Source organism: Dicentrarchus labrax, unplaced genomic scaffold (assembly GCF_905237075.1).
Source record: "Dicentrarchus labrax unplaced genomic scaffold, dlabrax2021, whole genome shotgun sequence".
NCBI classification, from domain to species: domain Eukaryota; kingdom Metazoa; phylum Chordata; class Actinopteri; family Moronidae; genus Dicentrarchus; species Dicentrarchus labrax.
The window spans coordinates 21,421,959-21,437,541 of NW_026136703.1; the positions used below are offsets into that span (position 1 = coordinate 21,421,959).

The 15,583-nt window shown below is 40.0% G+C and overlaps 1 protein-coding gene across 7 annotated transcripts in view; it reads left to right on the plus strand.

Moving 5' to 3' along the window:
* smoc1 (SPARC related modular calcium binding 1) overlaps positions 1-10,704 on the plus strand; it is a 49,235-nt gene extending 38,531 nt beyond the window's left edge. For 4 of the 7 annotated variants that reach the window (XM_051391099.1, XM_051391132.1, XM_051391141.1 and 1 more), the window contains 4 exons: positions 13-118; positions 607-851; positions 1,752-1,785; positions 8,012-10,704. In XM_051391099.1, coding sequence (XP_051247059.1) covers positions 13-118; positions 607-851; positions 1,752-1,785; positions 8,012-8,051 — 425 coding nt within the window. In that variant the 3' untranslated portion in view covers positions 8,052-10,704. Of the gene's footprint in view, positions 1-12; positions 119-606; positions 852-1,751; positions 1,806-8,011 lie in introns of all 7 variants that reach the window. The other 3 variants (XM_051391122.1, XM_051391108.1, XM_051391116.1) reach the window with 3 other exon arrangements.
* Positions 10,705-15,583: the final 4,879 nt, after the last annotated feature.

Below are 15,583 nucleotides of genomic sequence, written 5' to 3' on the forward strand. Positions count from 1 at the left end.
GATTTGTGCCAGGCTGCCCAGAGGGAAAAAAAGTGGAATTCATCACAAGCTTGTTAGATGCCCTCACTACAGACATGGTGCAAGCCATAAACTCACCAGCCCCCTCTGGTGGTGGGAGGTAAGTAGTGTCATTTACTACTGAAGACAGTTCTACCTGAGCACGATACCTTATGACTGATTCTTCATGGAAAACTTTCATCCCTTTTGGTTTTTCTCAACCAAGCTTTCCTTCTGGTTTTATGTATTTAACACATATATTTTTTATCTCTGACAATGCACAGATCTTGGCACAGACATTGACAGAGTTTGTTGTTCACTTCCCATCAATGTTAAAACTATATACAATGATGGGAGTGAAAGGTATTTGGATTGAAGTTGTACACACTGTCCCGAAAAGAGAAATCCATTCTGCAAAGCAAAGCTTTTAAATAATCTTATTGCAAGCTGAGCTGAAATAAAACGACATAAAACAAGACTGTCTAAAGTATCCACACCTTTTCTGCACAGGATTTTTATTTATTTTTTTGCAACTTCCCTCTATGCAAATCATTCTAGGTTTTGAAACATCCATGTTTTCACCCTGTCTGTTCCTCTAATCCTAACCAGGTTTGTGGAGCCTGATCCCAGTCACACTTTAGAGGAGAGGGTGGTGCACTGGTACTTCGCCCAGCTGGATAACAACGGCAGCCACGACATCAACAAGAAGGAACTCAAGCCGTTCAAGAGGTACCTGAAGAAGAAAGCCAAACCCAAGAAATGTGCCCGCAAGTTCACCGACTACTGTGACCTGAATAAGGACAGGGCCATTTCCCTGCAGGAGCTGAAAGGCTGCCTGGGCGTCAGCAAGGAGGGTAAGAGGAAAAGAGAAGCTGGGGAAAAACTGGGTGGGAGGAAACAGGACGGTTGAGAGTGGGGTGAAAGGGTCATAGAATAGGGTCATGGCCCTGGTATGAACCTCAGGCCAGCTGGGAAGATCTGCATATACAGTCTTGTTTCCTTCAAGAACTACTTAGAGATGCCCTTTGGCATGCAGAACTGATTGAATGCAGTTTAACAGCTACTGTCAACAAAAATAAAAACAAATTAAAACTTGTATAAGAATATCAAATTGAGGATTTACAAGAATAAATGTTCATTTTTCCATGTGTTGTTAAAAGTATACGAGTGTTAACCACGAGACACAGAATGATTTCCATTTATTCCCACATTAGATTTTTATTAATATATTCATCACGTCATAGTTTCAAAAAGTCAAGTGAGTCAGTTGTTTAGAGGAAGGGATGAAGTAACTGTGGTGCATGTGACAAACAGATGTGTTGGCAGTCTAAATAAGGTACACTGCTACACTTAGCACACGCTGATGAATATTTAGACGAGACTAATGTATTAGTGGATCCTAGACGCTGTCTGGGCCGGAAAACTGAAACTACTCATCATGAGTGTACAGACTGGTCCTAATAGAGATCATTAACAACTGTCAAAGCAGCTTACAGTTGAGAAGCTGCTACCAGCTACAACCCCAGTGTCATACAGCCAAGAGAAAAACTTGTGAAATAAAGTTTATTCCCAGAGGTTGTGGATCATATTTAACACATAAATGAAAAAGTAAACTTAAAATGTAATGATACACTGTATAATACAAATTGCACTGTGTAGTATAATTCTTTTCTTTTCTTTTTTCGGTTTTTGAGGCTTAAGAACAAGACATCCACCAATATCAACTTTAATCTTTGTTACTTTCTCTCTTACAGGTAGCTCAACAACAAGTGGCAGCCAAGGGACAAGGCAAGGGACAAAATTGTTCAGTAAGGCAAACTAATACGCTTCCACTAACTCCGGCAGCCTCTGGCTTTGAGTGCTATAGTTGGCTTATTGTGTAACCCATTAACATGCACATTGGTGAAACGCATCAGTCATGTGTGGTGTGGATGGAGTATTGTCATCTGTTCTGCTGGAGAGAGGTTTTGTTTTCAGTGAGTAACATATCGTCTCATGTTATGACCATAAAAATAGAACTTGTTTTTTGCCCATTATAGTTATCTAAAGCTCAAGGTGTCATTGTCAAATGTCTTATTTTATTGGACCATCAGGTCGAAATCCAAAGAGATTTAGTTTTTATCTTCATACAAGACAAAAAATCTTCACTTCAGACAAGCTGAAATCAGACAATGTTTGGCATTTTTTACTTGAAAAATTAATTATATGTGTAATTGATTATTAAAATAGTTACAGATTAATTTTCGGTCCATCAGCAAATTAATTCAGCTCAAAATTTCCGTGACATCTTTGTCTCGTTCCTAAAATAAATAAAATAAAAAAAGTCTGAAGAAGAACCAAGGAAGGAATGATTATATATTTTGCTAATCATCATTCTGTCTTTTAGTCTGTCTCACTCTTTTCAGTCTGTCTCTATTCTCGATCTGTCGGGATTCTCCCCATTGAGCGATTATTGGTCCCGTTGGTGCTGTTGACTCTGGCCACTGGGCCGGTTCAGCGCCACATAGCACTGAGGTCATGTGTTTACCCTGGCGCTGCCCCACCGCGCCTGGAGAACAGTGGCTCGGAGCGGGCATAACGTCAGGCCTCTCGGACCCTGGGCACAGCTGCCAGGATAAACAGCCCCCAGTATTGGAAGAGCAGAGGAGGAGGCTCGGTTGGTTGTTTTCGCTGTGGTCACCGAATTTCTCACCTTCATGCTTAAGAGCTGGAGGTAAATGGCCTGACAGCTTTATACGGCTCCTTATGCTGCTACTCAGGCACTCTGAGCTGATTGTTGAGAGAGTGAGGTATTTAAAGAAGAGAAAGAGAGACATTGAAACCCTGCATGAAAGAAGCAGGAATCTGTGAGAACATATGGCAGCATTCTGCCTTGACTAAGATAGACGGCCATTGTGTTCAGGTATGCCTAGCTGATCCTCAATGGCCTGGATCCCTTTAAGTCAAGCTGCCTTTGCCAGGCATTAAATCTTATCATGCTCTGTCGCTGCTTTGGATCGTCACTGGAGTGTTGTTGGACATATTTACAGTTTACAGTACGTGCTTTTTGGTGAAGGATTGCGAGCATGTGGGGCAGAGTGGAGCACATCTGTATGAGGCTCCTTGCTCTTGACACGTTGGCAACAGCAAAGGAAAACATCTGAATACCTTGTGTGAGTTTTGAAGTGCTGGAGAGGGTGGCATCCATCGTCTGAAGAGACTGGAAACCTCATTATAGATGAGATATGAAACAGAAGCTCAGAGCGATGATTTTCTCTGTAAACCTTTCTCACAGTCAGATGAGCAGCAGGTCTGGTAGTCCAGAGGGACCCAGCATTATGTCTCGCTCACTGTAATGAACAGAAATACAAAAATGTTTCACTGTTAAACTTGTTGCAATGGGTTCTGGCAGCAGGGTTCATGATGTTCTTTTCAAAAATCTTAATCCCATTTAGAAAGCCATAAACACACGTTTGAGTAAGTACAAACACATGCGGGTGTGCATGTATGAATGCTTGCACGCACAAAAACACATCAAATGGGCACACACAATTATAAGATATTAAAGGATCTATTGTTGTGAGCGCTTACAAAGCTTTGAGTTTTCAGAATGCATCCACTGTTGTTGAGCATAAATAGCTGGGAATTTTTCCTGCAGCTAGGGATGCATCGATTTATCGGTCAAACATTAGCATGCAACGATATTTGCCTTGTTGACTGACATCGGCCTATTGGGAAATAAGATGGCATTCTTCGATGTCAGTGGTCGATATTTATCTGTTGTTTTTTGGGCGTTTAGGTAAATGTCGTGTTGGTTAATTCCAGCTTATAATATCACCTCTGTTTTGCAGCATTGGTACAAATTGCATTCAAATACCGATATGCTCCATGCACCAGCATGGACAGTGAGCGGCTGTTCAGCTCTGCGTCTCACATCTTGGATAAGAAGAGAAATAGACTGAGCTGCAACAAGGCAGAGATGCTTATCTTTGTAGATTCTTTCCCTGGCACAAAATGGTGAATAAATAACAACAAAAAACAATCAGCAGAATTGTTATTTTAAACATCGGTATCAGCCTAGAATCTCCTAATCAGTGCTGCTACTGTATGCACTTTAGTCGCATCGTCACCTACAAGTCATTTATATAGAAGGTTTAATAATGGACAGTAATGGACTACTGCTCTTGTAGCCACTGGATCTGTTGCTGGTGGATGATAGAAATGTTGGCTATTCCTAAACTTTGTGTCACAAATGTATTTAGTTATTCAGGAAATCACATTAAGATCAAGTCTTAATGTCTTTCACATTTTACACACTATTTACCACATCACAACAAGAACCCACGCAGCAGTCATCATATATACATCAGTAAGTAGATCTCCCTCAGAGGAATGAGCATCAGTTTCTTCCAGCAAAGTGAAGTGCATAGTACCAAAAACCAGTCCTCCCCAGTTTAAAGTTGGCATGAGGAACTTTTAAAGCCAACCTATCCTCTGATCTGGTGTCAAGGTTGTTCACTTTGAACTCCACTAAGGCTCTTGAATATCTCAGCAGCATAGATAGCCAGGCCTTATAAATGAAACACAGGTATGCTGATGCCTTCTAGATGTCAGTGGTGAACATCTAACCTTTTCGTTTAACTCACAGCGGTGAGCGTTCTTGAGTAATGAACTGACTGGCACTGTGGTAAATGGCATCCAAGTAGTTTAATGGTGGTGACAGCAGCACGAAGATACAGCATGTACATAATGGAGGGTAGATAGTATAGTGGATTGTAAAAGGAGAAACTAGCTCTGTTCTGGTTTGAGAATCCAATTAGAATTTGAACAACATATGAGGACAGGAAGAAGAGGGAATAAATATTTTGACTTTTCTTATAGATATTTACAGTCAAAAGTTGGTTTATAGATACTTTATGATCATATAATTATAAATCTGGTGTCATTAAGTACAGATGACGATGATGATAAGAAGGAATATTGTTGCCTCTTTACTGGAGGTATTTGTGGGCTGATTTCACCTGACAAAGGCCATTTTAAACTTCCTGCTTGGTTCTGCAGGTGAGGTTTGCGTTGACAAAAACAGTCAGAAGTGCACACATGCTTTTTGTGTTTTTTTTTTTTTTTGTATCCTGTCTGCTGTTCTCGTCTCCTTTCCTGCTCTCTCCTCTCTTCCTCTCCTGTTTGTCCTGGCTGTGTCCGTCATTAGGCAGGAATGAAAGGAGGGCATTATGAGGCAGGCCTGGCACAGAGGCTGCAGGACCATTAGAGAGCCCAGACCCCCGTCCTCTCAGAGCCAACAGCAATTACTCCACACCACTTGTGTTTTAATTACTGTGACATCAGCTCGACACACTGTACTGTGTTAAAGGTAACAGAGGTCAACAGAGAGGACTATGACAGATAAGCATTGCTATGCCCACTATCACTACCTGTTACTCTGGTGATGAGTTTGCTACAAAAAATCCTTATATCAAGGGCTGACAGTAAACTCAGTCCCTTTCCCCAGTTGCCACCATGTACACGTATACCATGATTCCCAGCTCTTGAGCCAAGTGTCTTTATTGGCTGGTCCCAGGTGAGGCGCGGCGATTCACTACTAGACAGGATCTGCTTTCAGCTCTTTATCACAAGTGGGGCCAAGGTGTCCAGGGAGAGGCCAGGGAGCTTTGTGTTGTTAATGGCACAGACAGTGTCCTCAGTGACTGGGAGGAGAGGAGGGAGAGGACCATTCGCTGCTCTGGAGCCTGGTAATTGCAAAGCCGATTCATCAGCACTACTGTAGCTCAGCTCCTTACAACAGAGACATTTATCTGAGCTAAAGAGTGGAACGACATGACTTCACCGGAAAAGAGATATCAGCAAATATTGTGGTACTGCATAGTTTAACAGTGAGAACATGATACTAATGGTGCCAAGGTAAAGGGTTTATGACACTGAATGTACAAAATACTACAATTCTTGTTACAGAGTTGCACCATCTTTACTTGAAATCCATTCAAATATCTCTTGTTGATTTCTTTATATCCTGATTTTTGCTTAACTGGTTGCCAGACGCAAGGATGACAATACCCAAACCAAACAAACTACATAAGAACATTTATTTATTTATATTTGTACATAAGAAACATCCAAATTTAAATTGAGTATCATGTTCCTCAGAGGATGAACCCTGTCCATTTGGACACTGTAAGAGCTTTCCTTCAGTGCCATCCAGTCACATTTTCTGATTTTAACTTTTAACTTTTAAAACTTTTAATTTATTAATCAAGGCTATATTACATAAAACATTTGCACATTGTTTCTTTGAACATCATTTCCAAGAGGTAACTCAATGTGTTTTAGATACTGCTTTCTTTAAGTACTCTATGCCAAAATTGTTGTTGTGGTGGTTGGTGATGTAAGCCACATCACTTATTGTGCAGAGTTTTCTTTTTTCAGTTTGTGTTTAAAGTATATAAAGGAACATATTTTATGAGCTAAGTGGATACAAGTTGATTCAGAGTGGTGTTTTTGTGGCAGTAACAAAATTGACATTTATTTACATAAAAATGTCACAGTTTAAACAGCAAACAGCAGTCACCTGGATCCAACTAGTCATGGTAGAAATAGGTAGCCATAATGTTTTATTTTGTACACTTAAAGTATAGGAGAAAGCAGCCTCTACAGGGCTTTCTCATATGGAAGGTAACATGTGATTTATTGCATACTGGAGAGATTGTGATGCTTTAAAGTTCGAACAAAATACAAATGCATCGTCTGAGACTACAGGAGCTTCCAGAGTGCGCAGGGAAATCAGCTGGACTTCTATTTCATGGCTAACATAATCAGCACTGACAGAGAGTGCACCTGCACCTCCCCACCCCCACACACACACCCTGTAGGCCAGCAGAGTCTAGACACACACACACACACTGCATGTACACCTACCTAATGCGAGCGCACACACACACACACACACACACACACACACACACACACACACACAACATACAGATAGATGAAACAGACATGCAAACACACACAGACATTCACACAGGCTGAGCTCTCACAGGGCTCAGGAGGACCTCTGCTCCCCTTTGACAGCCATCTGTAAGCAATCTAAGCTCTTTACCCATCTCCTTTTCTCCCAGGCCTTTCCTTCTTTCTTTCTCGCTCTCTCACTCGCTCTCTCTCTCCGCCCCCACCCCCACCCACTCATCTGATTGATGAGTGAGCAGTCCATCCCTTGTGCAGCACATTGACTGTCTGATGCAGTTTCAACACAAATCGAATGCAACACAACTTCAGAGAGTGTTGAGTTATAGCTCGGTTGTAACATAACGTCAGCGCATGTGATGGTGCGTAGGGAGCGTTCGGTTGTAGGTGGGGTACAGCTGCTTAGCAGTCAATCTTTAGTTAGTAACCTCTGACTTTATCCCTGCTTCACGGGATCACTGACTTTTTGTTGACTGAAGAAAAACAGATGGTAAAGAAAAAGTGAAAAATGTCAATGAAATGTTGCTTTACTTTGCATTTTAAAATGGTCATGGACAACACACAAGTATTATAGAGATAGAAAAAAGAAACGCAAATATAAATACAAAATTTAAAAGGTAGGTCATTTATTTTTGGTTCTAAGCTAAACTAAAAATCACAGTTTGCAGTGGAGTTTGTTTGATCGTTTAACTGACTGACTTGATGCTGGTGAGACGTGAAGGAAAGGCGACAGGGTTTTAAAAGGAAAAGTTATCAGCTTCAGAGGTTGGATCTGCTTTATGCATGGTCATTCAGCAACGCAACATCCATCCCTAATAACAATTTTATTAAACTGTATTCTAGATTTAAATTGTGTGTGTGAGTCCGTCTAGGTGAGCCTCTGCCTGTTGAGCCATGCCATTGTCTTTTGTCACGCAACAGCTTCGTGTGAGCGTATTTGCATGCTGGACACTGAAACAGATGAGTGAATACATTTTCTTTTTTTCCCTTCCTCCTTCCCTGTCTGTCTCTCTGTTTGTCTGTCTGTCTGTCTGTCTGTCTGTCTGTCTGTTCTCAGTAGGTCGTCTGGTGTGAGAAGAGAAGGATCCAGAAGCTGAGACGAGAGCAGAGGGCACAGAGGGAAGGCATCTGTACGCTTGCTGACAGGAAAGAGAAGGATGGAGCAGAAAAATTAAGAAGTTCCTGAGTTTCAAAAAAATGAACAGAAAAACAAGAAAAGAAAACGAAGCGGCGCCAAAATATTTGCACTTTCTCCTCCCTATGTTTGACATTTTATCTGTTCGTACGTGTTTTTTTTTTTTCTCTTGAATTGACTGAAAAGGTCTAGGTAAGAATGAGAATATATTTGTAAAAAGATGACTCACCACTGGAAGATGTGTATGTCACCACATTTCCCTTTGTGTTTAGTCTGCTGTTGTGGTTTGTTCTGTCCTCAGATAACGGGAACAGGCACTAACACACATTTTGTGGCTATTAAATTCAACTTACATTTCCCCTGTTACACATAGCAGCACACAGGCCAGTGGTTACTCACTACAGAAGAGCTTACAGTGAGTCACAATCAGCCCAAATGTTGCTTGGTAAAGACAAACTCAAAAAGGAAGAGCTATGGCAAAGTAGACCAATTTAAACGAATGTGTAATGTTGTATGTGAGCAGGCAATATTAAGTGAACGGCATGTATTAGAATTAAACTGTGACAATGAAGTCTAATTTATCAGCACATAACTAGCTGTATGAATCCCCTTGCACTGTACAGAACTTTCTAGCTACATTAACATATTGGCTTAAGAATCCAATCTTTTTTGAACAATGTCCGAGATGTGCTATGTCTGGTTTTTGTTCAGTACGTACCAGTGTTGTGAGAAAGCTAGCTGTATGTAAGTCATTACTTTACTCGCTTACCACAACGTTACTTAATGGTGTACTTTTTGTATGACCCAAAACCAATGCAAGATGCAATGTTGTATGTAGTTTATTAGCACATTGTCTGCACAAGATGGGGTTGACGTTTTAATTGTTTTTCTACTTTTTTATAAAGTTTGTGCTAACAAAACATGAAATAATTATAGTGAAGAAAAAATAAAGTCAAAAGAAAACAGTAACAGATTGTGAGAATTGAAAAATGTGTAGCAGCTAATACGGTAATATGAGTACTTTTAAAGTCATGCATCTAGCCCAACACTGGTACAGTACATACACAGTCTTGGAAGTATACTAATGCAGCTTAACACTGTAGCACCCAGCAGGTAAAACATTTCTACATGCTTGTGGTCGTATGGACATATTAAAGCTGCATTAATGAATGTTTGACCACTAGAGGGCAGAGGCATTCCAAAACCAGAGACACAGCCCTGGACTATTATTGCCTCACAACCTTGTTATGGCTAACATTTTAGAAATACGTTTCCTCTTTACAGATCTAGCTAACACAGTGAAACATCATCCCAAGTTCAACACATACTGTCTTTTTAGCTCCATTTTTGGTCTCCACCAACTCCTGAGGGAAATAAATCTGGTTCTTTAGCACCTGCATGTTCACCAGCAATTTACTAGCATATAGTCGGTTTTTTCATAGCTTATTTGTTGAAAACAGCTTGATGAGAGTGCTGAGACCAAACTATATAGTAAATGTGACATAAAAAGAGTAACTGCTGCAGAGTTGGGTGATAATTCTCTGAGGGTTAGTCTGTAAGAGGGTCCCCTTAATGTTGATATATAAAAAATATTGATTAATGCAGTTTTAAGTTCAAACCACAATGAATGAATGCCATGGTTTAACACATATCTTGTGTCACATTGTTGTTCTATGTGTAATTTTGTGTCAAGTTACAAATCAATGTGACTAGCTATATTATTCTACTAAGTTAATGTTAGTATTCATTTTCTACACAATCAAACCTAAAAAAACATCTAAAGAGTCTGGTTTTTACAGTATGTTAATGGTGAATTCTGCATGTTTTTCTGCATTTTTCTTGTGTTTGGTGATCATATTTTCATCGGGCTCCACTGGCTTCCTTTCCATAATTACATCATCATCAACAAATCTCTGAAAAAGACCCCCTGGTGGGGATTTTATTTTTCCAGAACCATTTACAGTCCAGAGAATGAGTTTTAAATATTCTTAATAGTACCAGGAAAAAGAGGTGGCACAGATGACTAAACCCGACCAGTAAATGGAGTAAGATGTTTACATGGCTTAGTATCCCGTTAACATCAGCTCATTTCAGCTGTCATATTCACGTTTATCCCAATTATTGTAAACAACATGTGGCATTTACAAATGCCAGTTCCTAAAATAAATATTTGAGTCTCCCCAGTAATATCAGAGTACATTTTGTGTATGTAAACACATTCATTGTCTGTCCTCCAACAGTTGATGTCAGTCCTGCTCTGTGAAACACTTAACCACCACACACACTTGGAGCTTTGCCACCTTATGTAAGACAATGCAGTAAGTCTTTTAAAATAACCCCCAGGGTGGAGCGAGGAAATACACGAGAAAAAGACATTTCGGAATGTAAAAAATAAAGTTTCCTCCTCACATTTGGGAACAATTCAGTTTCAAAATTGAAGAATCATGAGTTTGCTATTGTGGTCTGAATACTTGTGTATTTTTTTTGAGTTGTGTATTTCTTAGCATAGTCACTGCAGTGGCTCATGAACGTGAGACAAAAAAGGCTCCTATTGTAAATATGTACAATAACCTTTATTTGTTTGTTTGTTTTACTAAATTTCCTTGTGGAGCATATGGGTGTTCACTTACTTTACTGTCATTCTGGCTTATTGTACAAACTATATATATATATATATATATTATTATACATTTCACTGTGTTTACATCATGTCAAACATTCAGCTTTTACAGTAGCTAATTCACAACATTGAAATGCTTAAAGCAGACTGGATATTATCAGTTCTGAACACGGTTTATTTTATCTGTCGTGGGGTTATTTGACTATTTCAGCTTGTGTTTTACAATTCCTGCCCTCATCGCTATACACGGTCAAGAATGTATACAGTATCTGGGGCTTAATCCACTACAATCACCAGTCCAGTCGAGTCTAATTTGAACTGGACAGTTATGCCAAGAATGAGAAAAGAAACTTCTCTTTCACAGACGCACCACAGTCTCTCCTGAGTGCCTGCTTCAGTCCAGGTTTGAACACTGGGCTTGTGTGTCTGCTGAAGTGCTTCCAGACACTGCAGAGCTGCAGATCACATGAGAGATCTAAAACAACCTAACAGGCTAGTAATCACTGCTAATCACGATGGGGGACATATAGTGAAGGGGGCTTACACAGGACTGTCAGTCTGACAGGGAGAAGCCCAGATAGTCTTGCTGCTCACTGGCCACTTTTCCACTGAAAAGCCCCAACTGGCTTGTCAGGACTCTCTCAAAATGTTTAGACAATATTCCTTATTCATAGCTGAAGAAATTAGATCTGTTGGAAAACAAAACACTGAGACGTGTTGTCTCTGGGTGAAATTGGTCAATGTAAATGATGTGGTTTGATGTGCAGCTGTTTGGCTAAGCAATGAAAATGCTTCTCCGCTTTAACATTGGCCTTCATATCCTGAGTTGGTTGAACCTGTGTCCCATTGCACAGAAACAAGACTAAACAATATAAAGAACCAAAATAAAAAAAGACTGTTCAGATGGTGAACATACATACACTGACAAGAAGTCAAGAGTTTATGAAGTGCATCCTGGCACACAGCAGTAGCTCACACCTGGGTTGTATTGCTTTTCTGGGTAGTGTGTGTTTTTTCTCACCTGAATTGTGACATAAATTTAAAGCAGCCCTAATGAGAAAAAGGTCTGTAGATGCCCTACATTCAGAACAACTGAGAAACAAACAGACCAGTTGTAGTGGGTGTAGAGTTGATTGTGGTGACCAGAACACCAAAATCTGACATAATCTGGGTGTATTTCTTGCAGAAGAATACAGATCGGTGACAAAGTAAAGGACAAACCTGAATGAATGAGTGGAGAAAAGGGGTCTTTGCATAATGTGAATGAATATGTTTGGGAGAATGGAAAGGGTTCCAGAGACAAGGAGGTTTGTGTTGTTTTTACCTTTAAATTGTCACCCATCTGTGTGCAGAGAATGAAAGTGTACAGAGCACAACAAGCACTATTTTACAAGTATCTAGGAACAATGTTCAGAGGTTCAGATTTCTTTTCCAGAACTAAAATGTTTCTCTTCTCTTCCAACTCAGTTGCACTGGCACATGTGGTACAATCATGCCAGAAAACACCAGCAATGTAGGACTGATCGTGATACTGTTTTATACCACATCTATTCAAACTATGTACAGTTTGGACTTACTCTTGTGCAATGGAAAAGCATTTCGAGCTGCAACAGAAGACAAGCTGTCTGAAGGAGTTCAATACTGACCCCTATTGGTGAAGAGAGCTCACTGCAGTCTGCAAGTTCACATATTGAACCATGTTAGCCAGGTATGCACGAGGGTTTACACACACTACACGCTACCCAGTCAACAGAATTTCACAATAAATATTTGTAAGAAGGATCTCTTAATTTCTTAATTTTATTGGAGACTCATACACCACTACTGAAGTGTTAAATCTTGTATAGCATAGAAACTGACAGGAAATTGGCAGGAATCATGATTTGAACATTACAAATGACTAAAGATAGACTCTCTGGTTGCTATAAATAATAATTAGTTAATTGTCTCCTGCTTTAAATGTTGAAACTCGACTACAAAGACGCACTCTGTTTGGCCTGTTGATTTGTGTGTGGTGTGAGATACTCTGATTTAGTGATGAGACTTCAAAGGTGCGGATGTTGTCAGTGCACGATGGGAGGCGGAGGGCTTCGGGGGTGAGGACGCTGGTGATGGGGGTGGTTTTAGAAATGAGAGAGGCAGAAAGGGGAGAGAGGGTTGTATCACAGATGAAACTGGAGCCAAGAGGCAGCTGCTGTACATCTGTCTTGTACACACACATGTGGCATTTGACTTCCAGTGTGAAGTTCAAAAGAGTTTTATAATGACGCAGCTGCTTAGGGATGTATGCGCATGTGTGTGTGTTTTAGAGAGAGTGTGCGTGTGTGTGTTTTCTCCTTTGTTAAAGGTGGGGTGGAGGGTAGGCGGGTTGCCAAAGGGGTTTCATAGGTGAGGACTGGAATTTGGGGTTTTGAAAGTGATGTGTGGGCGGTACAGGTGCTGCATGTTGTTGTTTCAGGACGTTTAGAACTTGTGTTTTTGAATATTTTTTTCACTACTAACATACCCGATGTGTGAATAATTTGATGGGACTCTCAGATATTACTCCTAACAATGATTTATCATTAAAAAAATCACAAAATATTTTAGATTCAGCATGTCTAGAAATAAAGGATCCAGTCTCTCATTCCCTGAAAATCTTTACGTTGAGACATTTGAGCTATCCATGTATGTATCCATGTCCATGTAAGAGTTGCTCTGTTAGAACTCCCATGCAATGACCTATTATTTAAAATTTTCCCACGTGTTTTGCTAGTGATGAGCAATTTTGTGCAGTTTTCTTTTTCTCCTTTGTGTGCATTGAAACACTTAAAAACAGATCAAAAACACCATTACAGGTAATTAGAGAGGGCCATTAGCTTGTGCGATAGCTAAACGTTAGCGTGGGGGGATGACGGTGCACACTGCTCACCATTTGTGCCTGACGCCCTGTGCGCCTGCAGCAGCACCTGCACAGCAGCCTGAGCACAAGGGTCAGGGGGTTGCCTGCCAGGAGGCCAGGGCTCAGGGGTCAGGGGTCATGTTCCAGACAGGCGTATCCACACGCTGATTGAGAAGTCAGCTGCAAGGACAGAGGTTGCAGGTGGACGACGCATTTTACCCCCTAATGCCAACTATTCTTTCCCCTCTTTTTTTTGGTTCTTATACTCTTTGTTCTTATACTTGCTCTACTGTACTTGGGGCACTATTTGTGTTAAATATGGTCCTGTGATATCAGGGTGGTTTTGTGGGTTGATTTGATTTGTAAATAAAGAATTAAAGTAAGCAGTGGGCAAGTACAGTTCAGTACTAAATCCCAGTTTGGCTTTAGTGAATTTAATTTCAGTAGTGGAAAATGAAGAAAAACTGATTTAATTTCTCATTTACTTTGGACTACAGACAGATTAAATCACAATATCTTGTTCTCTGAAAATAAATCCCAATAAAAAGGTACACAGCTTACAAAATATGAAATATCTAATATTTGAAAATGACAAAATCTATCGGCAATTTGGAAAGTCCTAATGCATAATTTACAAAGTTAATAAATGAAAATATGAAATGTGAAACTAGCACTGTTTTTAAAGTATACAGTTTTATGGGAGTTTTTTTGTTTTCTGCCTTCAACAGAACTCAAGTATTTCACATATGAGTCAGTGCAAATGATCTGCTTTTCATCACCTCCAGGCCTCAGGGGGCACTTAATATTTATTTGTACATATTTTACTTAAGTTTTATGATAAAGATTTTCATGCACAAATGATGTGGTTTGTGGCGAGGCTGGGAACGTTTCCTCAGCCGACATTATGATTCAGTTCATCTTTCTTCTCCATACTTTTATTTATTTGGCTCGTACGACTCGGCAGCAAAAAGCAGTTATTGCCCATTTGGATTTGTTCAAGAGGCAGGTGTGTGTGTGTGTTGTGTGTGTGTGTGTGTGTGTGTGTGTGTGTGTGTGTGTGTGTGTGTGTATGTACTAACATCATGATTTCATTTTGCAGAGTCTCTTATAACCTGTATTTTACTAGTGGAAAAGCCTCAGGTGCACACATACAGCCTATACAATACATAGATGTGTTTGTGTGCATGTTTGCATGCTAGTACGTGCAAACAACACACACTTGTGTAACAATTTATCATCATTCAATAAGACTGGATTAAATTAAACTAATGTGAACGAACACAGGATATGCCTTGGATATGCAGTTCACCGGCTAAAACTAAAGCATGAAAACCACAAAACTGAAGTAATGAGATTTAAGTAATATATTAAATACTATATGACTTCATAGGTGGGAAATACAGAGAAGATTAAATACACTATATGGATACACTACTGGAACAAACAATCATTCAAATATAGCGAACACACAACACCCACAGGCCCTTAGATGAATTTGCACGCAAAAACATGTAAGCACAAACATAATCACAGATAATGACCTTTACTATAATGAACATTAATGAGCAGATTATACATACATTAAAAAACACTTTAGGCCAAGATGGCTCCAGCCCCATAAAGCTCCATCATACCCCCTCATGTGATCCTTTCTCATTTTATCTCTTTGATCAGGATCAGTCTGGTTTGGGATTACTCTAAAATGTTCATGTTGCTTCGGTCACAGCTCCAGGACAGATGTTGGAAACCGATACATCCAGAGCTTTCATATACATACACAGGATGACACAGAGCACAGTGAATTTTAGGCCAATTTTAGGTTGCTGTCACAGGAGGAAGAGGAGAAGAAACAAAAGAGGGTGTATGTACACACATCTACTGTGTGTTAAAGGTGGGATGAGCTATCCTGGAGAAATCCAATACCGTGACAAATACCGTGATACAGTGCGAGCAGCAACACAGTAATTAATGTAACTAACGTTAGCTATGTTGT